Source organism: Nannobrachium achirus (assembly GCF_963921795.1).
Source record: "Nannobrachium achirus genome assembly, chromosome: 13".
Lineage (NCBI taxonomy): Eukaryota > Metazoa > Chordata > Actinopteri > Myctophiformes > Myctophidae > Nannobrachium > Nannobrachium achirus.
The window spans coordinates 25,752,451-25,777,350 of NC_137833.1; the positions used below are offsets into that span (position 1 = coordinate 25,752,451).

At 44.3% G+C, this 24,900-nt stretch overlaps 1 protein-coding gene across 5 annotated transcripts in view; it reads left to right on the plus strand.

Annotated features, from left to right (window-relative positions):
• Positions 1-24,900, plus strand: part of ehbp1 (EH domain binding protein 1) — a 226,204-nt gene that overhangs the window by 86,195 nt on the left and 115,109 nt on the right. For all 5 annotated transcript variants that reach the window (XM_080740474.1, XM_080740475.1, XM_080740472.1 and 2 more), the window contains exon 10: positions 5,075-5,336. In XM_080740474.1, the coding sequence (XP_080596600.1) occupies positions 5,075-5,336 (262 nt within the window). The remainder of the gene's footprint in view (positions 1-5,074; positions 5,337-24,900) is intronic.

The window sequence follows — 24,900 nt, forward strand, 5'->3', positions numbered from 1 at the left end:
TTGCAACCATTTTCAAGAAGAGTCCTGCAGAGAATTCCTGTTCATCATGTGAGCTTTCCAGAGTGCCACAAAGTGGGAGTTCATTAACTACAAGGAACTTTACTGAACTACACAAGGAACTTTACTGAACTACTTCTCCTATGGTTTTGCACATAGTTGAAACGTATCCTCTGCGTTTTACCCATCCTGTAAGAACCAGGAGCAGTGAGATGTCATTCAGCTATGGCTATGGTCAACTTGATACAGTAATTTGTCATTCTAATTTACAAACAGTAGAGCAAACCTGTAGCCAGGCAGGTGCATAGAAAGAAGAAAAAGCTTCCTATTTGCAATTATGTGCTGTTATCGGCGACCGCTGCTGCGTTGCGAACGGCGACGCTTTCAGCTGGTGTTGCCGTGCTTGTGGAACTTAATTGGGGGTTAGGGTTTGGGTCGGGTTGAGGAGCAGCTGTACCCCGAGTCGACGACGGCTCGGAGCCTGCCTCTGGACTGACTGGAGCCGTAGCAGCAGTGCTATACTCGCGTCGCGAGGTTTAGAAACCAGAAATCGACGCATATTGACCGAAAGAGTCAGAGAAAGAGAACAGAAGTTATAGTGAAACAAGCTGCAAGCACAACTAAAAAACAAACTGTTCTCTCGATTAGTTCCTTCTTAATTCGCTGGACAGCCTGGACAAAATTAAAGTTAGTTGTCAACCAGAAGTGGTGCGTGCGAGACTTACTGCTGTTCCTCCTACGCATCAACGCATATCAGGGCGGAGCTGCTGGCCTGGAACATTATTATTTGTTTTACTTATTTTGAGGTGCAGAGAGAGGGAGAGAGATGGCATTGGCGATCAGAGTTTTTAAAATGTATATATAATGAAATGGTGTTGGTTTTGGTGGTGCGACAGCTGTAGCATAATATAAAAAAAGAAAAAAGAAAAAACATTTTTATTTTTTCATGCCATCTTGTTTGGTGGGGCAGACAGGGCATTTAGGGGGGCAATGCCCCCCCTTGCCTATGGGGATATCCGGCCCCGCTTCCAGGGTACCCGCGGATCTTGAAAAGCATTGAAAAGTATTGAATTTAGTTTTGCTAATTCAAGGCCTTAAAATGTCTTAAAAAGTATGGAATAGTGTGAGTGGGGGTATTGAATTTTATCTGGGGCAGAATGAATAAACGTGTCGCCAACAGACTATTAGTTGCGTTTCACTCTGTAGTTTTTTATTCCTGGTTGCCGTCCGACGTAATCCATCTCTCGCTGCCGCTGGTTGAGACGCGCTGTCTGCACACACAGCACAGAGCGTGTGTGGCGACACACACTGTGTGTGTGTGTGTGTGTGTGTGTGTGTGTGTGTGTGTGTGTGTGTGTGTGTGTGTGTGTGTGTGTGTGTGCTCGCACGCTCGGCTCACACAGCAGTCTCACACAGAGAGAATCCCTCGTCTCTACTCGGTGCTCGTTGTTGCGTTATTGTCGTCGTTATTTATGTAAGCTAAAGACTCGCCAGTCGCCAGGATGGCATGTGTGGAACCGTCGCAACCCGTTTCGATTGTAAACAAAACGCAGTGCTGTTTGGACGTACTATGGAGAGTCCAATGAACACAGACAGGACAGCCACCAAACTGTTAGCTGTGCCAACAAAAGGAGCTAACGGAGCTAACACGACCAACTTATTATCAAAGCACCTCCAAAAACATGCACAGGTTGTTGGACAGAAAATTGCGCTAGATAATGCATTTAATAGTGACAGCAACATGTGTGCACTGTGCAGCCCATGGTGGTGCAGCCAGCTAGCGTTCATGCTAAGTTCCAAACAAAACAACGATGTATCTACCCTGCGTTGCCATGTTCTCTTTCTGAGAGAGAAACAAGCAACCAGGTCTATGAAAATAATAAGTCCAAATTAGGCAACTGAGGCAGTTCAGTCAAACTTTATTGTCGAATATTGTCAAGAGTAGTGGTTCTCAAGCATTTTCTTGTAAAGGACCTCCAATATCTTAAAGCAACTTCAGATTTAAAAAGAACAAGCCCAAAGTAGCTTGTAATAAGCAGACATGGCAACCCTCTATAGGCTTTTAAAGGGACAGTACACACATTGCCTTCTGTCAGCTTGACAAACATTTGGAAATTCTAATGCCTAAGTTTATTAATTAGTTTATTAATAGCCTAAAATGTACATTTTAACACAAATCTTTGCCAAATTAGCCAACAACTACCAACAATAGAAAAGGATTTATAGTGGGACTTGTTAAACATGGGTACAACATTTCCCCTATAATCTATCTGAGATATTGTGCCTTTTTGTTAATGATAAATTGGTCTTAAATCTGTCTTGCCTAGACCTGCAGATATCCTGTTACATGTATTTCAGAAGGACAACATTATTATTTTTTTAAATCCAATGATCAGTTATATCGGCTAGTAATAATCTAATAAACACTTAATGAAGAAAGAAAAAACGCTGGGCAAAGGACAAGAGAGGAGATCTTAGCCATAGATGGTGAAATTGATAAGGCAGTTGAACTACGACACATGTCATGAAGGAAATCGTGTCCATGTAATAATTGTGACAGGCCTCTCCCCCCTCTCTCCATCCTCGCTGATCTCTCTGGTAGAAATGAAATACAGCGTATAGATTGTTAATTGTTAAGATTGCTGTTACTAAAATTAATTGAGAGAGATGTTTTTCTTTTGGATTTAAAAGGTCAAAGTTACAGTGAAGGTCAATATTTGCCCACATAATTGTTGAAGAGACCAGAATAAGAATATTGGTTGGCCAGGTTTGCATGTGCATTTGATTATTCCTACTGTATATGTGGTAGCTTTTCACGGACACACTGCTTTGTCTCTGATTTATGAATGTGGCCTTACATTTTTCAATTCCTTTGCCGCGGTAATGGTATTGAATTTGTCATTTTAGAGGTATTAAAAAGCCTTAAAAAGTATTGAATTTGTACTTGGGAAATGTGCAGATACCCTGGTCCCTTCCCATCTACCTTCAATCCTTTCCTTCTCTCTTCCTTACGCTTTTATATTTAATTGCCATCTGTTTCCTTTCTTCCAACCTTCTTTCGCTGACTCAGCACCACACCTCTGCCAAGATGAACAATTCCTGGATGCTGCTATGTTGGTTTGAGGATAAATGTAGGGTCTAACCAGAAATTGTGGGTCAGTACCAATAAGCCATGGTTCAACCAATAAGCCATCCAGACAAAATCAAAAGCCTTGATTTTGACTCTGTTGAGTCTAGTGTCTGTGTGAGACAATAAAAAATAAAGAAACAGTCAAATCAGTTCCCAGTTTGTCTAAAGACGATGTCTAACTCAGTGCTTCTTGTGTGTTTTTGTGATAACCACACAGAATGCGCACTGATTTGCAGTATCGTTAAAGTTGATAAGCGTTCCCTTTTTGTCATGCCTTCCTTTGGCACAAAACGTCTGGAAACCACTGCTCTAACCTGTCAGCATACAGACAGACAGACAGGTTAGTGGCTGCTGTGTTTATTTATTCTCAGTCCTTACAAGCACATTGCTCTGTCGAATAGTAGGTTCAAGAGGCCAGCCCAGTGTTTTGACTGGGTTCTATTCACATGTAGCCTGTGATGGTCTGCTAAAGCCCAATGCCCCCCCCACCCCCCACCCAGACTGGCTGCGGACCAGAGGTCAGAAAGACACTGAGTGGTCCTAACCCCATCTGTCAGCCAGGTACCTAGTCAATCAGGATGTCTTGTCCCTCCTAATGTCACTCTCTCTCTCGCTCTCGCTCTCTCTCCCTCTCCCGCAACTCTCTTGAGCATCTTTACAGTGAGGGGTATTTAGCTAAATACACTCTCTCTACAAACACACACACACACACACACACACACACACACACACACACACACACACACTCACACTCACACTCACACACACACTTTCTCTCTCTCTCTCTCTTTCTCTCTGTGGGCGTCTTGTCTATGGACTAAACAAAGTGTGTAGCAGAAGACGTCTATTTCTTTCTCTCTGTCTCTCTCTCTCTTGCTCTCTCTCTCTTTCTTTCTTTCTCTCTTTCTTTCTCTCTCTTAGTGCAGAGTTTGTTGCATGTTGAGTGAATGTCCTGCGGCAGTCGCCCTCACTTCCAGCCCCCCAAACATGCCTGTGTAAAGATAAGGAGATAAGATTTGTGTGTGTGTGTCTGTCAGTAGTCTAACCTGGTCACTCAGGATATGAGGTCAGTAGGGGTTGACCTCAGTGCACCTGTGTCTAGCGTTACCTAACCTGTCTTGTTGTTTTACATTCAAATGCACCGATCTCACCAATTAATTTAGTTTCCCCCCCAAAGCAAGAGAACTAACCTATTTAATATTATATACATTTATAATGTTAATGTACTGTCGAAATCCATAAGATTATAATCATACACATAAAGCTGCTAATTGTCATTTTGATTGAGATTCTGTTCACAAAATGTGTTTTTTAACCCAAATTCAGAAAATTCCCAATCTAGATTGGAATTGGCTTTGGCTATTTTCTCTATTCGTTGTACGACAGATAGGACTTGCGTGGTAAACCCTTGTACAATTTTGAGGTATTTGTACTTTACTTGAGTTTTTCCATTTTCCAATACTTTTACTTCTACTACACTACATCTCGGAGGCAGATATTGTACTTCTTTTACTCCACTACAATTAGTTCAAATGGCCGATGTACAAGCTATGTATAACACGATGCGACGCATTGTGAGCTTGTAGATCGGCTATTTTCAAAATATTTTTATGCATTTGAAAACTACATGAGAGTGGATTCCCAATTCCACCCATTGCTTTTCAATGAGAATGGAGTGTTTTTTGTAGAAATCCTCTACTGGCAGGAAACCGCTTTTGCGGAATCGGGAATCCACTCTCATAGGTAGTTTGGTGTGACCGTACCCTAATGGGACATTCTGCATAATGAGTACTTTCTACTTTTGTTACTTTAAGTACATTTTGATACCAATACTTTTGTATTTGTACTCAAGTACATTTTGAATTCCGGACTATTACAACAGTGTTTCTATATTGCAGTATTGATACTTTTACCACCTGTAACCAGCGTTGTGTCTCCTCTCCTCAGGTCAAATCCTTTCTACGAGCCGAGGACGTCCAGCCCGGTCCAGTCCTCGGCGGGCGCTCCCTCCTTGGACAGCCCCGCCTCCATCCAGAAGAGGAGAGCTCCGCAGCCCCCCGTCATCACGGCTCCCAGCCCCTGTCCCAGCCCCGGTCCCCAGGCCTCCAAGCCTGGCTCTGGCCCTGACAGGGCTCGCCAGGCCCAGCCAGGCGGACCCAGCCCAGTAGCAGCCTTAGTGGGGAGAGAGCTGGCCTCGTCCTCCCCTAAGGTGAGCCAGTTTTTCTATTATTATGAACGTTAGAACACACAAGGGTGTTTGTTTGTTAGGGTTGCCATTTTTTTCATGTTACATTCACAGGCAATGCACACATTATACATCTGCAAAGAGGTTTTCAATACCAAAAAAATTCAATGGAGAAATGACAGTGTTGCAGATTCTATACTGTATGTGAAGGTGAATTGGGAGCTCACTTTTCAGAAGACAAAAATACAACCATTTTACACCACAGGTAATTTGAACACAATCTTTAATAAGCAACAATACTGGTATGATGATATATAATCCATATATAATCCATGTCTTTATACTTCTCTAAGAGTCCACCCCCGTTCACTACTGTATGTTTAACACGTTGAACCAGACAGTACACACACCGCAGAGGCTATAGCTATTTGGGGGTCCTTTCCCCAGAAAAGTTGGGAATGAATGTGCTACACCATCCTCAGAACAGAGAATTAGTTTTGAATGCCAGACAGGAAAACAGTATATAACCAATCACACAGCCCCCTACAAAATACACACACATCCACATGTCTCACGACTCATTCTGCACTACGTTTTCCGTCTAGTTATAATAAGTGAGTGTCAACTTTGTAAAGTGCGCACACACACACGCCCGGCGCGCCACGTGCACGTGTGTCCACGTCCAGCCACCCCTTATATTAGCTTTTTTCCCCGCCCGTGAAATCCCATCTCCTGCTCCATTCTGTATGCTCACGGAGCTCTCCTAGCACAGCACCTCATTTGAATATAGGTATTTGTTTATTGGGGTGTTTTTCATATGTTTATTTATTTATTTAAATTAGGTAAATCACAGCTCGCTGTAATTAAATGGCTGACGGTCACACACACTCGCAGACTGAGACAGACCACTGGCGGAGAATGATTGGCTGGTGTGTTGGGGTGGTGTGTGTGTGTGTGTGTGTGTGCGTGCATTTGGAGGGGGCCAATGAGTGTATGTGGGGCTTAAACATTGGGGGCTTAACCACAGCAGAGCGATCACATGGGGGTCACACATGCATGCACGCACACGCACGCACGCACGCACGCACGCACGCACGTGCGCGCACACACACACACACACACACACACACACACACACTCTCTCTCTCTTCCTCTCTCACTCTCTCTCTCTCTCTCTCTTACTGTACAGAGTTACACACACCACATTCACATAACATACACACGTTCGCTTGCACACACACACACACACACACACACACACACACACACACACACACACACACACACACACACACACACACACACACACACACACACACACACCCTCCTCCCACCCTTTGCAGGCTGGCTAGCTGTGTGTTTTAGTGTAGCTGGGTGGCGTCACTGGCCGTCTATGTAATTATGGCACAGTGCCTTTATCACCCAGCTGCAGTTGCCTGTGACCGTGGGTGAGGGGGCCTAAACCACTTTAATTACCCAGAGCCAGTGGCCTGTGGTGGGCCACACTTCGCCAAGAGCTGCCCCTGCCTCTGGAGCTCTGGGGCGGTGGCTGGGAGAGAGAGGTAGGGAGGGAGGGAGGGAGAGAGAGGGATGGGGGACGAAAGGAGGGGAGGTGGGTAGAGAGGGTGAGCAGGGGGAAGGGGAGGATGGTGAGGGAGAGAGGAGAGGTGAAAGATGGAGGGAATAAAGTGGTGGAAGAGAGAGAGATTGTTGACAGTGGGGACGGTATAGAACCTGCGGTGTTTGTTGATGTACACAGCCAGTGTGAATAGGTGTCTGTTTTTTTCATATATTTTTTTAACTTGGTCTTATTCGCACCAAGCACTTTGACACACACATACACACGCACACACACACCATCTGTGTGTAGGCAGCGAGATGACCTTTGAATGTATGAAGTCAGAGAGGATTAAGAGGGGAGACGTGCCCACAATGAGGGGCCAGGACGAAGCCAACACATCACACTATGAATGTGGAGTGTAGATGTGTCTGTGTTTGTGTGTGTGTGTTGGCATGTCTGTGCACCGTCGATGTGTTTGTGTGTGCGCGTTCTATGACGTGTGTGTGTGTGTGTGTGTGTGTGTGTGGTGTGTTAATGTATGCATGTGTTTGTGTGTCCTATCTGTGTGTTGCCATCCTGACTGTATGTATTCTGATAGAGGCCCTTTTATGCCCAAGGCTCAGCTCACTGAATATGTATTTCAGCAGGTGTAACCCTCCCCCAAAACATAGTTAACCTCTATCTCTCTCATATGAAACATTTGAGTATGTATGTGTACGCACGCACGCACGCACGCACACACACACATTCTCCATGTATATTCATCTGCACCCTCCACTCACACCAACAATGGCTTGTAGGCCAATGAAAACACATGCATACATCCACATATGGAGCAAGACAACTATTCCTAATCTCTGAGTTTGAATAGAAATTGATACATTGAAAAAAAGAAGAGAAAAAAAGGAAAGGAACACCATTCTCATTTTATACCTTTACAACTTTCCCTGGAGGGTCTTGAGAAATCCCACTCCGTCTCGTTGAATGGAATCACGCCTGGGCTGCCCGTGGGAGATTAGCACGTCCTGTTTCAACGCATATCCATTATATGTGTTCCAAATGGATGTGCCACGCTAATTTGGCTTACCTTGGAATAATTTACACATTTTTATACTTTTTTTTTTATTCAATCAGAGAAGGAAGCTGGTGTTGAACTTTGCTTCACGTGTGTAGCGGTAACCTCCTTGTCATTGCATTGAAATGGCCTCTTCAGCAGCAGCCTGTAGCAAATCAGGACATCTCTAGGACATATGGCGTGTGCTCACTTAACACCACATACATGTGTGTGACACACATGGATTGGATTTACATGAAGCCCTCGCAAGAGCTCAGAGCACTGGACGATTGCCAGTGCAGCTCATCCAATGGCAATTCTTTCAAGACATTAGATGCAGTCATACTGAACCATTGCAGTGTAACCCACATTACCTTTCTTCATTTGGAGTTTGTAGATTGGAGTTGAAAGTATGTGGTAAATGATTTTGTATCCCTCTTTTCTTTAGACCATAACTTGCCAGAGGGAAGGTTGATTAAATGTATCATGTCCTTCAAGAATAATTGAACTATGTCTCTGTTGGTTGTTTGTTTGTTGCTGAACTTAAAAGAGAACTGAAGCTTATATAAGCACCAGTCAAGTACCCAGGTGTGCATCCATACCTGGGAGCCGGCCAGAGACCGGGTGAAAACAGAGGTTTACCATCCTCTTGCTGGATGTCCCCGCCTACATAACCCCATGCTCTGTCCTCAAAGGGCACCGAGTGCAAGCTCAGCGTCTGTGAAGGATGCCGGAAAGATGGAAACATCGCCGGGATTAATTTAAATGAACAGAGGAGGGAAAGGTTCCTGTCGGTCGGGTCGTGAGCTCCGCCTGGGCCCCGATTCAGTCCATCTCTCCCTCCCTGATTTCACTCCTCCCTGCACTCTGGCGTTCCCCTCATTCCTTCCATTCTTCCCGGCTGTCACTGACCCCCTCCCAATCCACTGACTTTTTCTCTCGCTATCTTTTGTTCGTAGGCGGCTCACTCTACACTTAGATGCTCTGATCTTTGGGATTTTCATCAGGTTTCCGCTTCATGAATTATGTGTCTTATTTTCATATAAAGAAAAGTTGGAAGCCAGCCAGTGTCGCATCTTGTGCTGGGGAACAGTTTGAGATGAGCAAGAAGTTCGACATTATCTCCGTATTTACATAAAGGCTTTGAGAAGTTGCAAAACTTAGAACTTCAACTTTCAGCTATTAGCTGAAATATCATGATGCAGGCAAAAGTTGACTTGGGCACATATACAACATTACATTAGTGCTTTTAATTTGTTTGAGTGTGTCTGTACTCTGTAGTTGCTCACATATCTTTAAGATGGTACAGCACCAAAGTTGATTTCACGTGGTACCTTTTATTGATCGATCATGAATAAATACAAGATGCATATCGTTGCTGTCGTGCAGACAACTCTTCTCTCCATATTTTTCCATAAATTAATGCCCTTAACACAAAAGTATCAAATGTAGCCGATCCGCAAGCTTGTCTTCGTGCTGCGTTTTGAGCTTGTCGATGTGCTACTTTTGCTATTTAGATAGCAATATAATAGTGTGAGAAGAGAGCAGGCTCTACTTTTAATTTTACACACACACACACACACACACACACACACACACACACTGTACACCGCCATTGAACCAATACCCCATTTCCTTTCCCAACTCCTGGTGGCACATCACATCTCTTTAAAGCTGTACTGTGGAAGCTGCTCAACTAGTGGTCAGTAGCGGTATTGCTTTTTTCGGCCGTTTTTCGCCCGGAGTCGCCGCGGACAACCGGAACGGGGGTCCGCGGCCGCCGCGACCACCTCCGCCTCGCCGATACGCATCCGTAAAGTCTCCCGTCATTTTTAGACCAGGATTGAGGGAGTAGCAGGCAAGATTCCTTCACACTGTTGCTGAGGGAAGTTTCTTCCTGAAGAGACAGCAAGACTCGCTGTGATTGGCCGGTGGTGTATGATCCACGCTGTGATTGGCCGGTAGTGTATCATGTGGGAGATGACATAATTTTGCCGGGAAATACAGCCCCTGTCAAGGCTATGTAGAAAACATATAAAGAAAAGGCTTTTGGGGCTGAAATTAACGGAGTGGGTGTTCTAAAACTTTAGCGATTTAATAGTTAGGACAATTTTAAGATTTGTTTTATTAAAAAAGTTACATAGTATAACTTTAAGTAAGTGGTTCTCGACCTTTCCTTGAACATTTTGAAAGCATTCATGGTCAGATGGATTTTGTTTATTTTCATGATCAATCGATCGATTGTGTTACACCTTGGATCAATTGAAACTACATAGTATTAGTTCTTATTCATAGTTTCATAGCTTATTTATACTTTTTAATATTAATGATAACATTTTAATCTTTGTGTTTTGCCAATTATTTGGGGGCCCACTAGCAATACCCACTTTGTCCACCAGTGGTCCCCGGCCCACAGGTTGAGAACCACTGCTTTAAGTTAATCAAAGGCTCCAAATTAGCCACAGTTTAGGAGGGAGGGATGTGAGAGCTTCCACACCAGGGGAGCCAGAGGCCACAGGCCTCTCTCCGTTCCCAGCCTTTTGTTTTCACGGCGCGGGCTGGCTCCAAATTGAAATTAGAATAAATTAGCATTATTTAATTGAGTTCGCACAAGGCTGTGATATTTCTTAATTAGCTTGCACCGAGGGTTCGCCCGGGAAGGGGACCGCACAGACACTGCAGAGTTTTGCGGAGGTTGCTGGGATGATACTCTGGGCGTCTTTTTTTATAGTATGTGAGAGAACAGGACAGATGTTTTCTGTCCTGTCATGACCCCTTCTCTGTATTTAAGGGCATCTCGTCTTTCTATCACCTTGAAGTCTTTCATCCTGTCTTTCAGAATGTGGACCAATGTTTTCCTAGTGGGATGTACCTACTGTAGCAGGTCATGTAAGCAATTAATGGAGCCGTATGTGGCGTTTTACTCGTGACATTTGAAAGATGCCTACTTTTCCCATATAATTGTTTAACTGCTGCTTACCTATACTGTCCACACTGAAATCAGCATGATCACTTGTTCGGGACCAACTGATATTAACTGCAGTTGCTGTTAATTATCGGCGATGGAAATCTTATATTGTCAAATTATTGTTTAGCTAAATTTTTTATTTAAACCATGAAACAATTAAACAACCTAGAGTTGAACATAGTTAGTCCGGTTTGAACGGACAACAAACCACTCCCTCTAGTAGACAAATTCTAGACAGAGTGACATGCATACAGACAGACAGCGTCATTGCAATAGTTTCGCATCGCTTCACAGCTCAACTAATAAGCAATGAAAAGTGAGTGAGCATGACCTCAGGTAATAAAAAGGTCCGTCCCTGCTTGAGACCAGGGGCAGTGAACACACACTGGCTCTCATTTTGCCCGGCTGGTCCTTCCATAAGCTATGTAATATTAGGAGAATAATCCGTCAGAGGAGTTTGGGGTAAGGCAGTACTTCTCAATGTCCCTCTCTTCCCCCTGTATGGGACCCACCCACCCAGTCCCCTCCAACCCCATTTGCTCTCTTTGAGTGGTCTTGTTATTGGATCTGCTGAGAGAGTCAAGACTCAGTTCCTGCTCCGAATACAGCGGAGGTCCAATCACTGGGGTTCCTGTTGTGGTGTGCTGCTGCAGGGCACAGCTGTCACCAAGAAGGGGGAAGAGAGGAATGGGACATGGTCATTAGACATTATGGCCCGAAAGCTCAAGATTCACTGAACTAACTGATTTGTTTTGTTTTCTGTTGTCCTGTTTCAAAGGCCAGTTAAGGCTATCATGATTGGTAATGGGTTACTATTTTCTATAAAGGGCTCTGAATTCTGCTTGCATTCTGTCTTGGATGAGGCACATGTGGAATCAAGAGAAAGAGTCTTAATCACCACTTGTGTCGCTGGATAGAAGCTGTTTATCTTCAATATATTGTGAAAGGAAAAGGTTGCATTGAGATTGGTCTGAAGAACACTGTGGCTCTGACCCTTGAACTTGATATTATGGGATGCTTCTCATTTTGTTGTGCAAGGAACAGAAATGTGTTTCACAGTTATAGTACGCTTGTTTGTTTTAAGTTACTCTAGATAAAGTCAGCTAATATATCCTTTAACTCTACATATGTAAATCCATTTTGTATGTCACCAGCCATGGATGGAAGCATCACTTTGGGACGCTCCACGCTCCTTCTACCAGCAGCCTTTTTCTTAGCTTCAACTGGTTAAACTCGTCTTTAGGAATGTCTGATGCTATCTTCAAGGGTTTTGTGGGCAGGAAGTAGAGGTGTGGAAGTTATTTGAACTGATTTAATCGATTATAAAAAATTACATACTGGTATTTGAATAAAATCCATTTCCCAAAATAGTAAAATTAGCAGATCTACAATGCAACATAGTGATATTTTTGGTTAATCAAACTAATTAATTTAATCAATTCAAAAAGATATATAGTTGTTGATATAGTAAAAATTACAATTAATCGAAAAGGAAATTGATTGCTATGAAAATAATTGATAGCTGCAGCCCTAGCAGGAAGTTATTGATTCAGGTCCATTGCAGAATGTCCAGAAAATTCTCTGAACCTAGGAGGAGTGAGTCATGTTTGAATTCTGGTTATGTCACTCTGTTCTGTCTGACTGAACAGATTAACAGATGGTGGTAAATGTGAAGTGTATTTTATGAATTTGTTGCCAATATAATTTTGTCCTGAGAGATGCCATAAAGGTATGATTGTGTACTGTGTATCTATGTGGGTGTTTGTACGTACTGTACAGTCAGGGGCGTCACAAGGGGGGGGGAAAGTGGGATCGAGTTACTAGGGCCCAAGGTGGAGGGGCCTTAATTAATTTTTTACTTTAGCTATTGAAAAATAGCAGATATATAAGCTTGCAGCGCGGCACCAAGTGCCGCACTGAGAGCTTGTAGATCTGCTATTTTTGAAAAGTCGTGAAAATGTGTGCAAATCTTTAAATATATGTATTTTTTAAGCGAACATTTGGAACTCAAATTTTGCTTCTGGGGGGTCCCTGGAACGAAATATTTTGAGATGGCGTCCGTGGTCAAATACATATAATTTTGGTTCACATGAAAAAATGTAAGCACCACTGACAAAGAAAGTCACGATTTTTCAAAAATAGCAGTTCTACAAGCTCACTATTTTTCAATAGCACAAACTAATGCGTAATAATGTGTTCCCAGTCTAAATAGGTTAAACCCCTCCCCCTATGAAGAACATTCATGTGGGGCCCGCTGTGAATCCTTGTACCCAGAGCCCAGAATTTGGTGCGACACCCCTGTGTGTGCACATGCAGCTGGGAATGCACCTGCTCGTTAGCATGTAGAGAGGGATGTGTTTTGATCCCGTTATTGTAATGCGGCTATCATTTATTCTCCTTCGCCACTGCTGGGTGCGTTGTCGAGTTCACCGCGACTTAAGCATTGCAAAGAGCTCTGTCTGTCTGTCTCTCTCTCTCTCTCTCTCTCTCTCTCTCTCTCTCCAACTCTCTCTCTATGCTTCCTTCTAAATACCCACATCGTACCGGTGTAAAAGGGCCCTCCGCATTGCACAGCTTGTAATCTGCCTGTGGTAAGTCCTCCCTTGGTTTTATCAGCCAAGGATTACCTCACAAGCTCACAGAGAGAAAGAGAGAGGGAGAAGTAGAGGCAGACACACAGAGAGAGAGAGACAGGGATGGTCAGAGAAAGGAGTAAGAGAGAAGACAATCAAAAAGCAAGCCACATGAGAGTTAGGCAGAGAGCGAGAGAGAGAACGAGGGAGGCAGAGAGAATTGGGAAAACAAGTCAAACAGAAAATGATGAAGATTGACCAAAATGAAAACAGATGAGTGTGTAATCTGCTCCCCAGAGAGAGAGAAAGAGAGAGAGACCTGGTTTTGAGTTGAAGGGAAGTTTAGAGGGGGAATTGACTAATCCCTGCATGATTGATGTGTGCTGTGGGAGGCTCTGTAGCAGTCTAATAGGGCTTATGAGGATGCACAAAAAGGCTGTGTGTGTGTGTGTGTGTGTGTGTGTGTGTGTGTGTGTGTGTGTGTGTGTGTGTGTGTGTGTGTGTGTGTGTGTGTGTGTGTGTGTGTGTGTGTGTGTGTGTGTGTGTGTGTGTGTGTGTGTGTGTGTGTGTGTGTGTGTGTGTGCAGGTGTATGGGTATGCATGCTCATGTGACGTGCATTTTTGCATGTGAGAAGGAAATATACATTCAATTGTGGATGCAGGGACACACACAACATTCAGTGTGTGTGTATTTCCCTTTGCTAGCTACTGAGGCCAAGGGTCTGAATAGCACAGTGGACAAGAGCGAAGAGGAGGGTAACTTTATCTTAATCTGTCCATAATCTGCCCCTCATCCAGGTGTGTGTGGCCCTAAGCCCAAAAGATGCTGGGTATGGGGGTGGGATGTTAGGGGGTTTGGACAGGGGGAGATGAAGTTTAAGGGGGCTTTGGGTGAGGGGATACTGGTCCACTCACTCGAGTGTACTCCCTCCCTGGACCCCCGAGATATCACAGACCCCCCACATGACCCACCAGTCCTTCAGTCATACCTCCGCCCCCCCCCCCCCCCCTCCTTCAACCTTAAGTGGCCACCAGCATATTTTAATTGAATTAAACCCGTTGCACTCCAGAATTTAAAAAAGGGGACCATTGAAGTGCTTTGTGAATTAGTCCTGGTGATTTGTCTGTCAAATAGTGTGCATGTAAGGGTGTGTGTGTTTCAGTAAAAGAGGGTGCGAGCACCAATGATAAGGCTTTAATTACCTCTTTATAAACCCCCCCACACTACCCCATCTCCCCGCACAAGCTACTACAGTATGCAGGTGTGTGCTCGCGGCCACCACAGGAAATATTAACCAGGCTGCCTGGAGCCCACTCATAGATCTCACGGAGGGATCAATGCTGTAGGTTTCATTTGAGCACTCTTCCTATCGGCTCACTTGACCTTAACAAGGTTTGGCAGCGAGGCACTCCTCTGACAGACCCCAAGAGTCCCTTTTATGATGGTAATGCGGCCAGGAAACGACACGGGGTCTCTCACGCTAATGCACAATTTGTCTATAGGGTTGCCTTTTGATTTTTGTCAATGTGGCATTTTGGAATGTTGCAAGTCATTCTGGGTCACATCAGCAGCTCAGTATCTACTGGGTTGTGGAGAAGAGAATTTTATTTTCAAGGAACCCCAGTTTAGTCCATAGACCCCTATTTGATAGAACTTATATCTCTAGTACCCCCATCTACGCTGTAAAATGTGTTTATTTGACAGACCTATAATAGTTCACCTGATTCCTAACTGTGGATAATTTTGCTGGGGACCCCTTGGAACTCCCTCAAGGACCCAGACTGCACAATGAGAGTCCTACAATACAGTATATGAGTATACTGTATGTTTCTTTACAGAGAAATCATTGGGAAGCAGAGAAGGGAGAGAGCATTATGACGTATCAGGAAAGAAGGCAGGATTCAAAAGTAGAGGCAACGGTCCCTTACAATCTAAAAGGAGGAAAGGGGATTTGAAGGGATTGAATGTGCTGTTATTCATTCCATCCCTGTTAAGGCAATGTGGTCCCTGGAACAGAGAGGTCACAACTACATTCTGTTGTCACTATTATTCCTTCATATTCATAACAAAGCAATTCAAGATCACTTTCGCCACTTTGCCTATTCCCTATATTGCACTTGCACTGCAACAGAGCAAAGACAGTCTGAAGTTAACTGTACACACACACACACACACACACACACACACACACACACACACACACACACACACACACACACACACACACACACACACACACACACACACACACACACACACACACACACAGTACACAGTACACATAACCCACACAGCAAAATCTGGAGTGTTCACTTAAAATTTCACCCCATATACCAGCATCACACAGCACAGGCTGCCTGCTCCTCTTTAACTTTGCTTGTCTTACAGTAACTTTCCTCCTTGATGTACACCTCCATGCCCCCCCTGGCTCCTTCCCTTCTTTCTGCTTGGGTGTTGCATTCTAGAGCCCCCCTGCCACAGCACTTCCCTCTCTCCCTTCCTACCACAGCCCCTCCCCTGGCTGTGTGTGTGCGTGTGTTTTGTTGCGTGTGTATTCTGATCAGGAGTGCCGGCCCGTCACAAGGGGTGACTTTGTAATTATGTTCATTTTAATTGGCTTCGCTATCAACCCGTCTCATCACTTTATGAGCCCACGCCAAGCTGGACAATGGCGGTCTGCAGTGGCGGGGGGGTTGGGAGGATGGCGGGGTGGGGGGGGGGTGCAACTGCTGTGCTGAGACCCCCCCACCCCACTTACACACACATCCCTGTCAGCCTCTTTTACCTGCAGAGCCTAATTCCTGAAGTGGCCTCTTTAATGAGTTTTCCCTGCCGGCACGTAGATTAATTGATAAATGATGGCCTTATCTCCACGGCTGATCTCTGAACCCAGCGCACCCCTAATTTGTTTGTTGAAGACGGCAGTTAAAAGGAGATTAATGCTGTATAGATTTATGAGAGCATGGCACCTCCAATTGCCCCCACCCCCTCTTCTCTCCTCTCCCTCCCTCCCTCTTCCTCCTTGTCCTATGGCCTTTAAGTTTGTCTTCAAGAAAGCGAGAGCAGGAAGGAGAGGAAGTGAAACTGCAGGGTTAAGAAAGAGTTGGTAGAGATCTCTCGCTCTGAATCCTATAATGTTGATGGACATGAAACCCTTTCAGTTTGCACTGTCCACTACAGCGTAGAATACTCTGCTACCGAGGTGGGCTGAGAAGGCATTTGGAATCTTGCCTCCGCAGATCCATTGAATGTACATTGTTCAGGTTTTGTCACTGCTATTTTACCTCCGTTTGGAAAAAGGGGAGAGACCAGAGAAAAGAGGAGCACCGAGAGACAGACAAAACATACATGAGAGAAACTGCGCTAGCTACGAAGGGAGACTTAATTATCAGTAAATTAATGGAGCAAGAGGTCGATGGACGAAAGTGGTCTGTTTCGGCAATATACCTCATTGTTTGTTCTGTAACATTCACTGTAGGCTAAAGATCTGGTCTAGAATTATCACTTTCCTTTTGGAAATTGTGTTGTTCCTGATTTGTCACAGAACATAGATATTGAGAGATGGGTTTGATAGGTGATGGTGACCACACACTTTATGATATTAGCAATCTTAGTGTCGTCACAGATGGACATTTGTAGTTGATAAACTGACAATTTTGTTTGGGCTGTGTGACTGGTACTATGATAATTACTGCTGCAATTTTACAGGCTTTGTGTTAAATCATAGGGAATCATTCACTATCTGCTGGTCTATGTGCATACGATTTCATGAAAAATGGTATGTAGATATTATCAGCTTCCCTTGAGAATTGACAACCCATTTTGTCCTCTTCTGCCAAGTCAAGACAGGGTCCAAATATAATTTTTTCCTCTCTCCTCTCCACTGACAGAAGAGATGACAGAGTAGTTGAACCATGGAGGCGTTTGGACTGTCACTGCTATGGATTCAGTGTAATCCTGGTTTCATGGAAGCCCTGATCGGTTTACAGTACAATACAAATAAGAGAAAGAAACATAAAGAGAGAGTGGGGGACCTGGGTTCATTGTGTAAAACATAGAAGATGCATTCAGAGACAGGAAGACGAGGCAGGTGGGCTGTGGAGATGTTTGGAAACTCTCCACTCTTTGGACAAGGTGTCTGTTTTACGCTTCATGGTTTATGCTTTTCCCATTTGGAAAAGGACCACATACGGAGGCAGAGAGGAAGAGAGACTGAGGTAGATAGGTTGATAAGAATTTTAAGAAAAAAGAAAGCGAGAGAGAAACTGTGACGGATACTGTGTGTAAAACACAGATGCCTTTGCCAATGACGGTGTTGTCTTGTTTGTCCTCAGCTTCGATATTTCCATCCAGCATCTCCACCCCCTCGCCTGCCTTTTTTCCCCCTCCTTCTGCAGCCAAAGCTAATTTGCGGAGGCGTGAGTGTGGGTAATGCTACAGCCGCGTCCCTGACAAGCTAAAGCCAGCGCTTACACCGCATCGTGCCCCCGTGCTACAGCGAATGGGCGGGCGGGCACAGAGTGAGCTGGCACACTCTGTGCCCGCTTTGTCTCATGCCTCCTCCAAAACTGTTATTTGATGTGTAGATTTTTTTTATTTTTTAAACATTTTTTGGTCCAAATTCCTTTTCAGAGCTCCGCCTCTTCATCTCTCTCGTGTGTATGTGTGTGTTGTTGGGGTTTTTTCTAGGCTCACTGCACTGCACGTTTTTCTACGCCTGTGATTTGGACCGGGCCTTGGAAGCGACACAGGCCTGGAAAACAATACTGCTTTTCTGGTTTTGCATATTGCTCCCATTTACAGGAGCCAAACGCCAAAGGCCCCCCTCACTTGGCCTGCAGGTTTACTGCTAGACGGGATTCATATCTGCCTCTGTGTGTGTGCAAAACACGCTGTGCTGCATGTATTTACACGCCATTTTTTCAACATTGTCCCCCGGATGAAATTGCATCTAACTGCGATGCGTTGGGTTGTTTGTCGGTAAATTTGGGGTGAAACAAAAAGTCACATTGACTGGAGTTGAACCTTTAGATTACACTCTGAATATTCATGAACACTGTTTCCGTCTAAATTAATCTGCGGTGTGCAGAAATCATACCATGTTCCTACTAAACCGTGTCCTTAACATTGCCCAAATAGGATCGCATATTTTAACTTACTGTCTCATGGTGAAATTACGCAATCCTACAAGGTAGGGATGCTATAGAGAATGATACGAGTTTAGTAACTGTGGTTCCATGAAAACGTACAGAGCAATATGTTATGAACGGCTAAAAGGACAAAGAAAGTAAAGGTAGAGACATTTGTGAACACTACTGCGTTCATGTTATACACTGAAGGTTAGTATGATGGAACACACACACACAAATCAGTTTGAATGAGACTAACCACAAATTATAGAATTTACGCGCATGTGCACGCGCATGTGCGCGCGCACACACACACACACAATCTAGAAAGTGGCCCCTTCACTGTGCTAGTACAACAGTAATGTGATATTTCTTTGTATGTTAATGTGTATTATTTTCCATGGTACACTTGCTCGCCCTCATCCTGTTCCAGCCTTTTGTCTCTCTCTCCACCCTCCACATTGTTTCCACACATCCACATCTCAATTTACATAATTGAACTTTTGATTGGACTTTTCTCTCTTTCTCCCGTACCGCATCGCTCTTTCTCTCCCTTTCTTCTTCCCTCCATTCTCAACTGCGTTTGAAATCATAATTTCATGGGTAACGTGACGCAAGGTTGGATTCTTATTCCTCTCCTTATTTCTTACAGTAATTTAAAGACTTCACAACCCAGAAAGCTCAGATTAGACAAATGACTTGTTTTCCACTGAAGGTGCAACGTAACTGTTGTGTTGTCAAGTGGTGAGCTTAACAAGACTCCTTTTTACTGTTAACAGGCATTCATCCCTTTCAAAGGGTTGTGTGTAGGTATAGGTGTATATTTCTTTGTACCTATGTCTTTGTGTGTGCATGTGTGTTTACCATGAGAAATGTCACAGCTTGTCCACGTCCGTGTAGACGTGTGTGTACACATGTTTACAGTCTATGGGTTGGACTTGGTTTCCTTGACACATCACTGTGACATCCCCTATGTAAAAGTCCATATATGGGTATTCCCCAGAATCCCTTTTATGCCCATATATGAAGATCCCTGATGTCATCGATACATATCACTGGCCAGATGGCCAAGACATGGACCATATCTGTGTGGCTGGTTCAGATGGGGATATCCATGTATGGGCATAAAAGATATTGTATGTTGTGATGTCATGGGAACCACTTTAACAGAATCCCTTTTATGCCCATATATGGAGATCCCTGATGTCATCAATATTAAGCACATATCTAACAGGACTTGATATGGGAGTGCACATACATGGAGGAAGACAGCTCATATCTGTGCGGCTGGTTCAGACAGGGATCTCCATGTATGAGCATTAAAGGGATGTACTATACAGTACATGGATCTCCATATATGGGTAACTCACTGGTCCGATATACATCACTGGCCAGATGGCCAAGAATAAGGGTGAGGTTGCATGTCGCCCTGAGGCATCTTACTAGTTTGATTTTAGCCAATGTACGACCATGCAACTTGTAAATCCACTTGGTTGGTCGTTGCTTTGAATGTAGTGGCATCTGTTTTCTTCTCACCATTGTTGATTTTGACAGCAATTATTCGTTTTTTCATATTTTAGACTATGTTTTTAGTCTAGTTTATAGACTGTGTAAGTAAATATATATTACCTAAAAATCTAGTTTCAACTGGAGTGTCAATGACTTTGCATAATGTGTATATACTGTACAAGTACATGTGTGCTGTGTATCAGAGTTTGATTTGTATGTCTCTTTACACACTGTGTGTGTGTGTGTGTGTGTGTGTGTGTGTGTGTGTGTGTGTGTGTGTGTGTGTGTGTGTGTGTGTGTGTGTGTGTGTGTGTGTGTGTGTGTGTGTGTGTGTGTGTGTGTGTGTGTGTGTGTGTGTGTGTGTGTGTAAACTGTACATACAGTATCTGTATAGAAACGCGCTATACTGTATGTGTCCATTGGAGTGTGTGCATTAGGAGAAATGGGTGGGGGGTTGGGTGGGGTTGCCGTGAGCTTCTTGAGCGGATTACAAGTTTTAAAGAGTAGGAGATCCAACACCTCCTCAAATGTGACACTCTCTGACACCGCTTTGAAGACATGAAAGTGAGATTGGAAGACTTGGGAGCGTCTTTTCTCTCCACAGAGTTATGGGTTCGTGTCATTGGGCCGGGGCCAGTTAGCTTCCCATTCATGCGCTATGCCCCGGAGTGAGAGACAAAGCCGACACTTAAAGCTTTTGACTGGCATCTATTTTTTCTTTCTTTTCTTTTTTATGGCGCTCAAAGGGCCAGTTTTCAATGCCTCCTCTACAGAGGCTGGGCAGAGGATAGACATGCGATTGAAACATTCTGGAAGTAAACTTGAAGCCTTAGGTGTCTCCCTTTTGTAGCGTGGGTGGGACGTTTGTGTGAAATATTTGACACGGTGGTTTTCCCCATTTTGTTAATCAGCCGTGACTGTTGGACCTATGTTCTCGTTGCTGTGGCTTTGACCTTTGCACTTTACCAATTGCTTGTACAGTGTTATCAAATGCCGGAAATGACACTGTGTAGAATATCATAGTTGGTCAGTCTAACACTTTGCAAACCAGATATCTCAAAACCTACTTCTTGTATTGTCATTAATTTGCTATGCACCTTCATGGTACCAAGAGAATGATATCTTGTGATTTTGGTATGATATCTTGTGATTTTGGTGACTCCATGGACTTTTGTGTAGCACCACCCTTAGGCCAAACGTTCCACTTACACACAAGAATATCTCAAAATGTAATGGAAAGATTGTCATGAAACTTGCTGAGCACTTTCCTGCTCTGCAGAAGATGAACCCCATCAAACTGAGTGACCCCATGACCTTTCACACAAGATATCTCATAAATGAATAGGCGTGTTGCCATTAAACGTATCTGTGCAGCACTTTGGTCCCAAACAAGATATCTAAAAAACGACTACCTACTGTACTACCTGGGGAGCAGCTACTGTAGCACATCTAGGGTTCTTGTTTTTTATTATTGCGACCGTAGGTCGCATTTACTACCAAAACCTCCACGGGCTGTCTGTCTGTGAGTGAGTCCGTCACACTTTTGCCCTGCTCATATCTCCACAACCGTTGCCCCCATCCATGCCAAATTTTGCACACCCACTCCTTGACTGCCAAACTACAACCTCAAAGGACCCCCGGAGCCCCAGGGACCCCCAGGTCCCTGGGGGACCCCCAGATGTAAAAAATGACCAAATGTGCTCACACGTCACACTTTTTCCCTGCTTATATCTCCGCACCCGTTGACCCGATCCATGCCAGATTTTACACACACACTCCTTGCCTGCCAAACTACAACCTCCAAGGACCCCCGGAGCCCCAGGGACCCCCAGGTCCCTGGGGGACCCCCAGATGTAAAAAATGACCAAATGTGCAAAAATGACCAAATGACCACCCCAACGGGGCTGCTCACGGGGAATTCCCGGGGACCACCGACTCCTGGTGCTCCAGAACGGATGCAAAAGTGGTGGCGCCCCCAGTGGAGGACCCCCTGCCACTGCAGCGCACATAAAATGCCATAACTCGGGCTAGGAGCGTCCGGGAGAGCCGGGGCCGGTACCTATTCGTCCGCCAAGGCAACGCGGAGACCCCACCCCTCATTTCTCACATGGCCCTATTCTAGTGCCACCTTCAGGCCAATTTTTAAAACACATTTTTGGACACTGCTCCTACAGTTTTTGCCCTAAAATCACGAATATCACTACACAGCATGTCTACACTCATGTCATCAACATGGATCAGGAAGATTTTGGAAAAACAAATTTTTGCCCTATTTGTGGAGATAAGCCACCTACGGTCGCTTATCTCCCGATTAGGGAGTCTTACTGGTTATATATATATACAGCAAAAGAGATTACCTGATACTATGTCCTTCTGAACCTCCTGGGCCCATTTGCGTACATTTTTACATTCTGTGATTTACATAAATGTTGTTCTCACAACACATTTTCCTTTCTTTCAATTATCCCTATCATTGTTCACCCTCTTCAGCATTATACCACAGCTAACCCTCAGCACACACTCCCTCAAAATGCAGCAGATGACCAAACAGTCTTCCTCTGACATTGCAGTCCAACAGGAACTATAGTGGCTTCCATTCCGCTTCTAGTTATTTCCTTCTTCTATGTTGCCATTCTGGTATTGTAGATAGCTTAGCGATCTCCCCCTCCTCCCTCTCTTTTCCTCTCTCTTGTCCTTTTCTCCTCCCTCCCCTTTATCTTTTTTTTCCCCTTCTCTTTTGCCCCCGTCGGATGTATGCTGTTGACACCCAGACATCAGGAATAATGGAATCTCTTGTCAGTGTGTTGTTTGTGGCCCGAGCAGCAGCCGGTAAGGGCTGGGTATAATAGTAGGCTGGGAGGAGAGGAGAGGAGAGAGAGAGGCGGTTCATGTGGCTCTGATAGTAATGAACGTTGCCTTTTCATTTTTTAATATGGAATGTTTGTGGGGCAGAGCTGGCGCTATCCGCTAATCCTACCCCGCAGCCGAGGTAGCTACATGGCTCTGTCACACACACACACACACACACACACACACACACACACACACACCCGCCTGCGCAGACACACATGCACACACGGAGCCACACATACCTTGCTTGAGGCGAGACAGCAAACTGTTTGATAAGTCGGGGATGTTTTTCTTTTTTTTTTGTCCTCTGGTCCTCATGAAATTTTTACTGTGTGTGTGTGTGTGTGTGTGTGTGTGTGTGTGTGTGTGTGTGTGTGTGTGTGTGTGTGTGTGTGTGTGTGTGTGTGTGTGTGTGTGTGTGTGTGTGTGTGTGTGTGTGTGTGTGTGTGTGTGTGTGTGTCTCAAGGAAATGTGGCCTGCTGTTTCTGTAGAGCAAGATATGATATTTTGTCCAATGTTTGATGGATATGGAGAACCTGGAGTATGTAGATGCATTGGTATTGCCTTTTATCCAGGCTGAGCATAATGAAACGATGTGTATGGCCGATTGGGGAAATTACATCAACATATTATTGTTAGTGGGGGGAGAGTCATTGCATATAGCAGTCGCATATCACTGGAGTCACATTGAAACCACGTATCTGCACGGAAATGGTTTTCACAACTGGAGAATCACCAGTGTATGTTTTAAATCATACAGTGCCAGCGTTGTGAATATATTGCATACATCTCACTCAACATGTCAGAGACCATCACACATGTAAACATTCATTTAAGATCAATAAAATAGGGGCGCCTGCTGGCCTACTGGTCCAGGCGGATACCACTTTCTTAGACATTGCCACATAGGCCTAGCGGCGTCGCCGGTTCGATTCCCGATCCGGACGATCTTTGCCGCGCGTCACTCCCCATCTCTCCCCCCGTTTCCTGTCGTCTACTGTCCTATCAATAAAGGCATAAAAAAGCCCCAAAACAAATCTTTAAAAAAAAGAAAAGATCAATAAAATGGGCTAAAACTATTTTGTGCATCGTTCTCTGCGTCAGTAGCAGACATGTGTGGTTTGAGCACCAATGACACTGGCAAAACACCCTGTCCTGTTTCTACTCGGTCCTGTCAAAAAAAAAGAAAAGAAAAAAACATTTGGTAGTGGGATGGCTTGCCTGGTAAGACTGCATACCACATAAATAATGATATAGTCCTTCCCTCAGAATGCCTGTGTTCAAACTGCATGTCATCCGTCACTCTTCGTCTCTGTTCACTGTCCTATTTGAATAATGACATAATCTTAAAATAATTATTATACACACTCTCGTATAGCAGCCATTTCTTTTTAAATAAACTGTATCCACAACAGGGACCTGTGTATCAAAAACAAAAAGGGGGGAGCTTTAATAATCACTCATGAACCCTAGTGTCCTATTCTGGCATGTCACAATAGGGGAACATTCTGTGAATATAACATATTTATAAGCATTGCGACGTATTTGTAGATCTGTTTTTCTTTGGGGGGGGGGGGGGGGGGTGAACAGATTTAGCCTGGCGTTGCTCATACTAATTCCTCACCACTACCAACAGGGGGTGGTGTTGGGCAATCTGGTTTATTAACCAGGCTAGAACAGATTTGGTGTAAATGGAAGAAAAAAAAGATTGAGACAAGTATCGATCCCTGGGTGACACCGGTCAAGGAAGTACAGTATAATATAATCGAAATACATGTTTTTTGTTGTCTGTGACTGTGGATGGTAAATATCGAATGAATCATTAGGTTATAGGCATGTCTATATGCATGTTACACTCTCTGTGGTGTGTGGGTACAGGCAGTGTGACTCTGCAGTGTGACTGTGTGTCTAATTGCTTTAATAGCACCTGCACTCTAATCCCA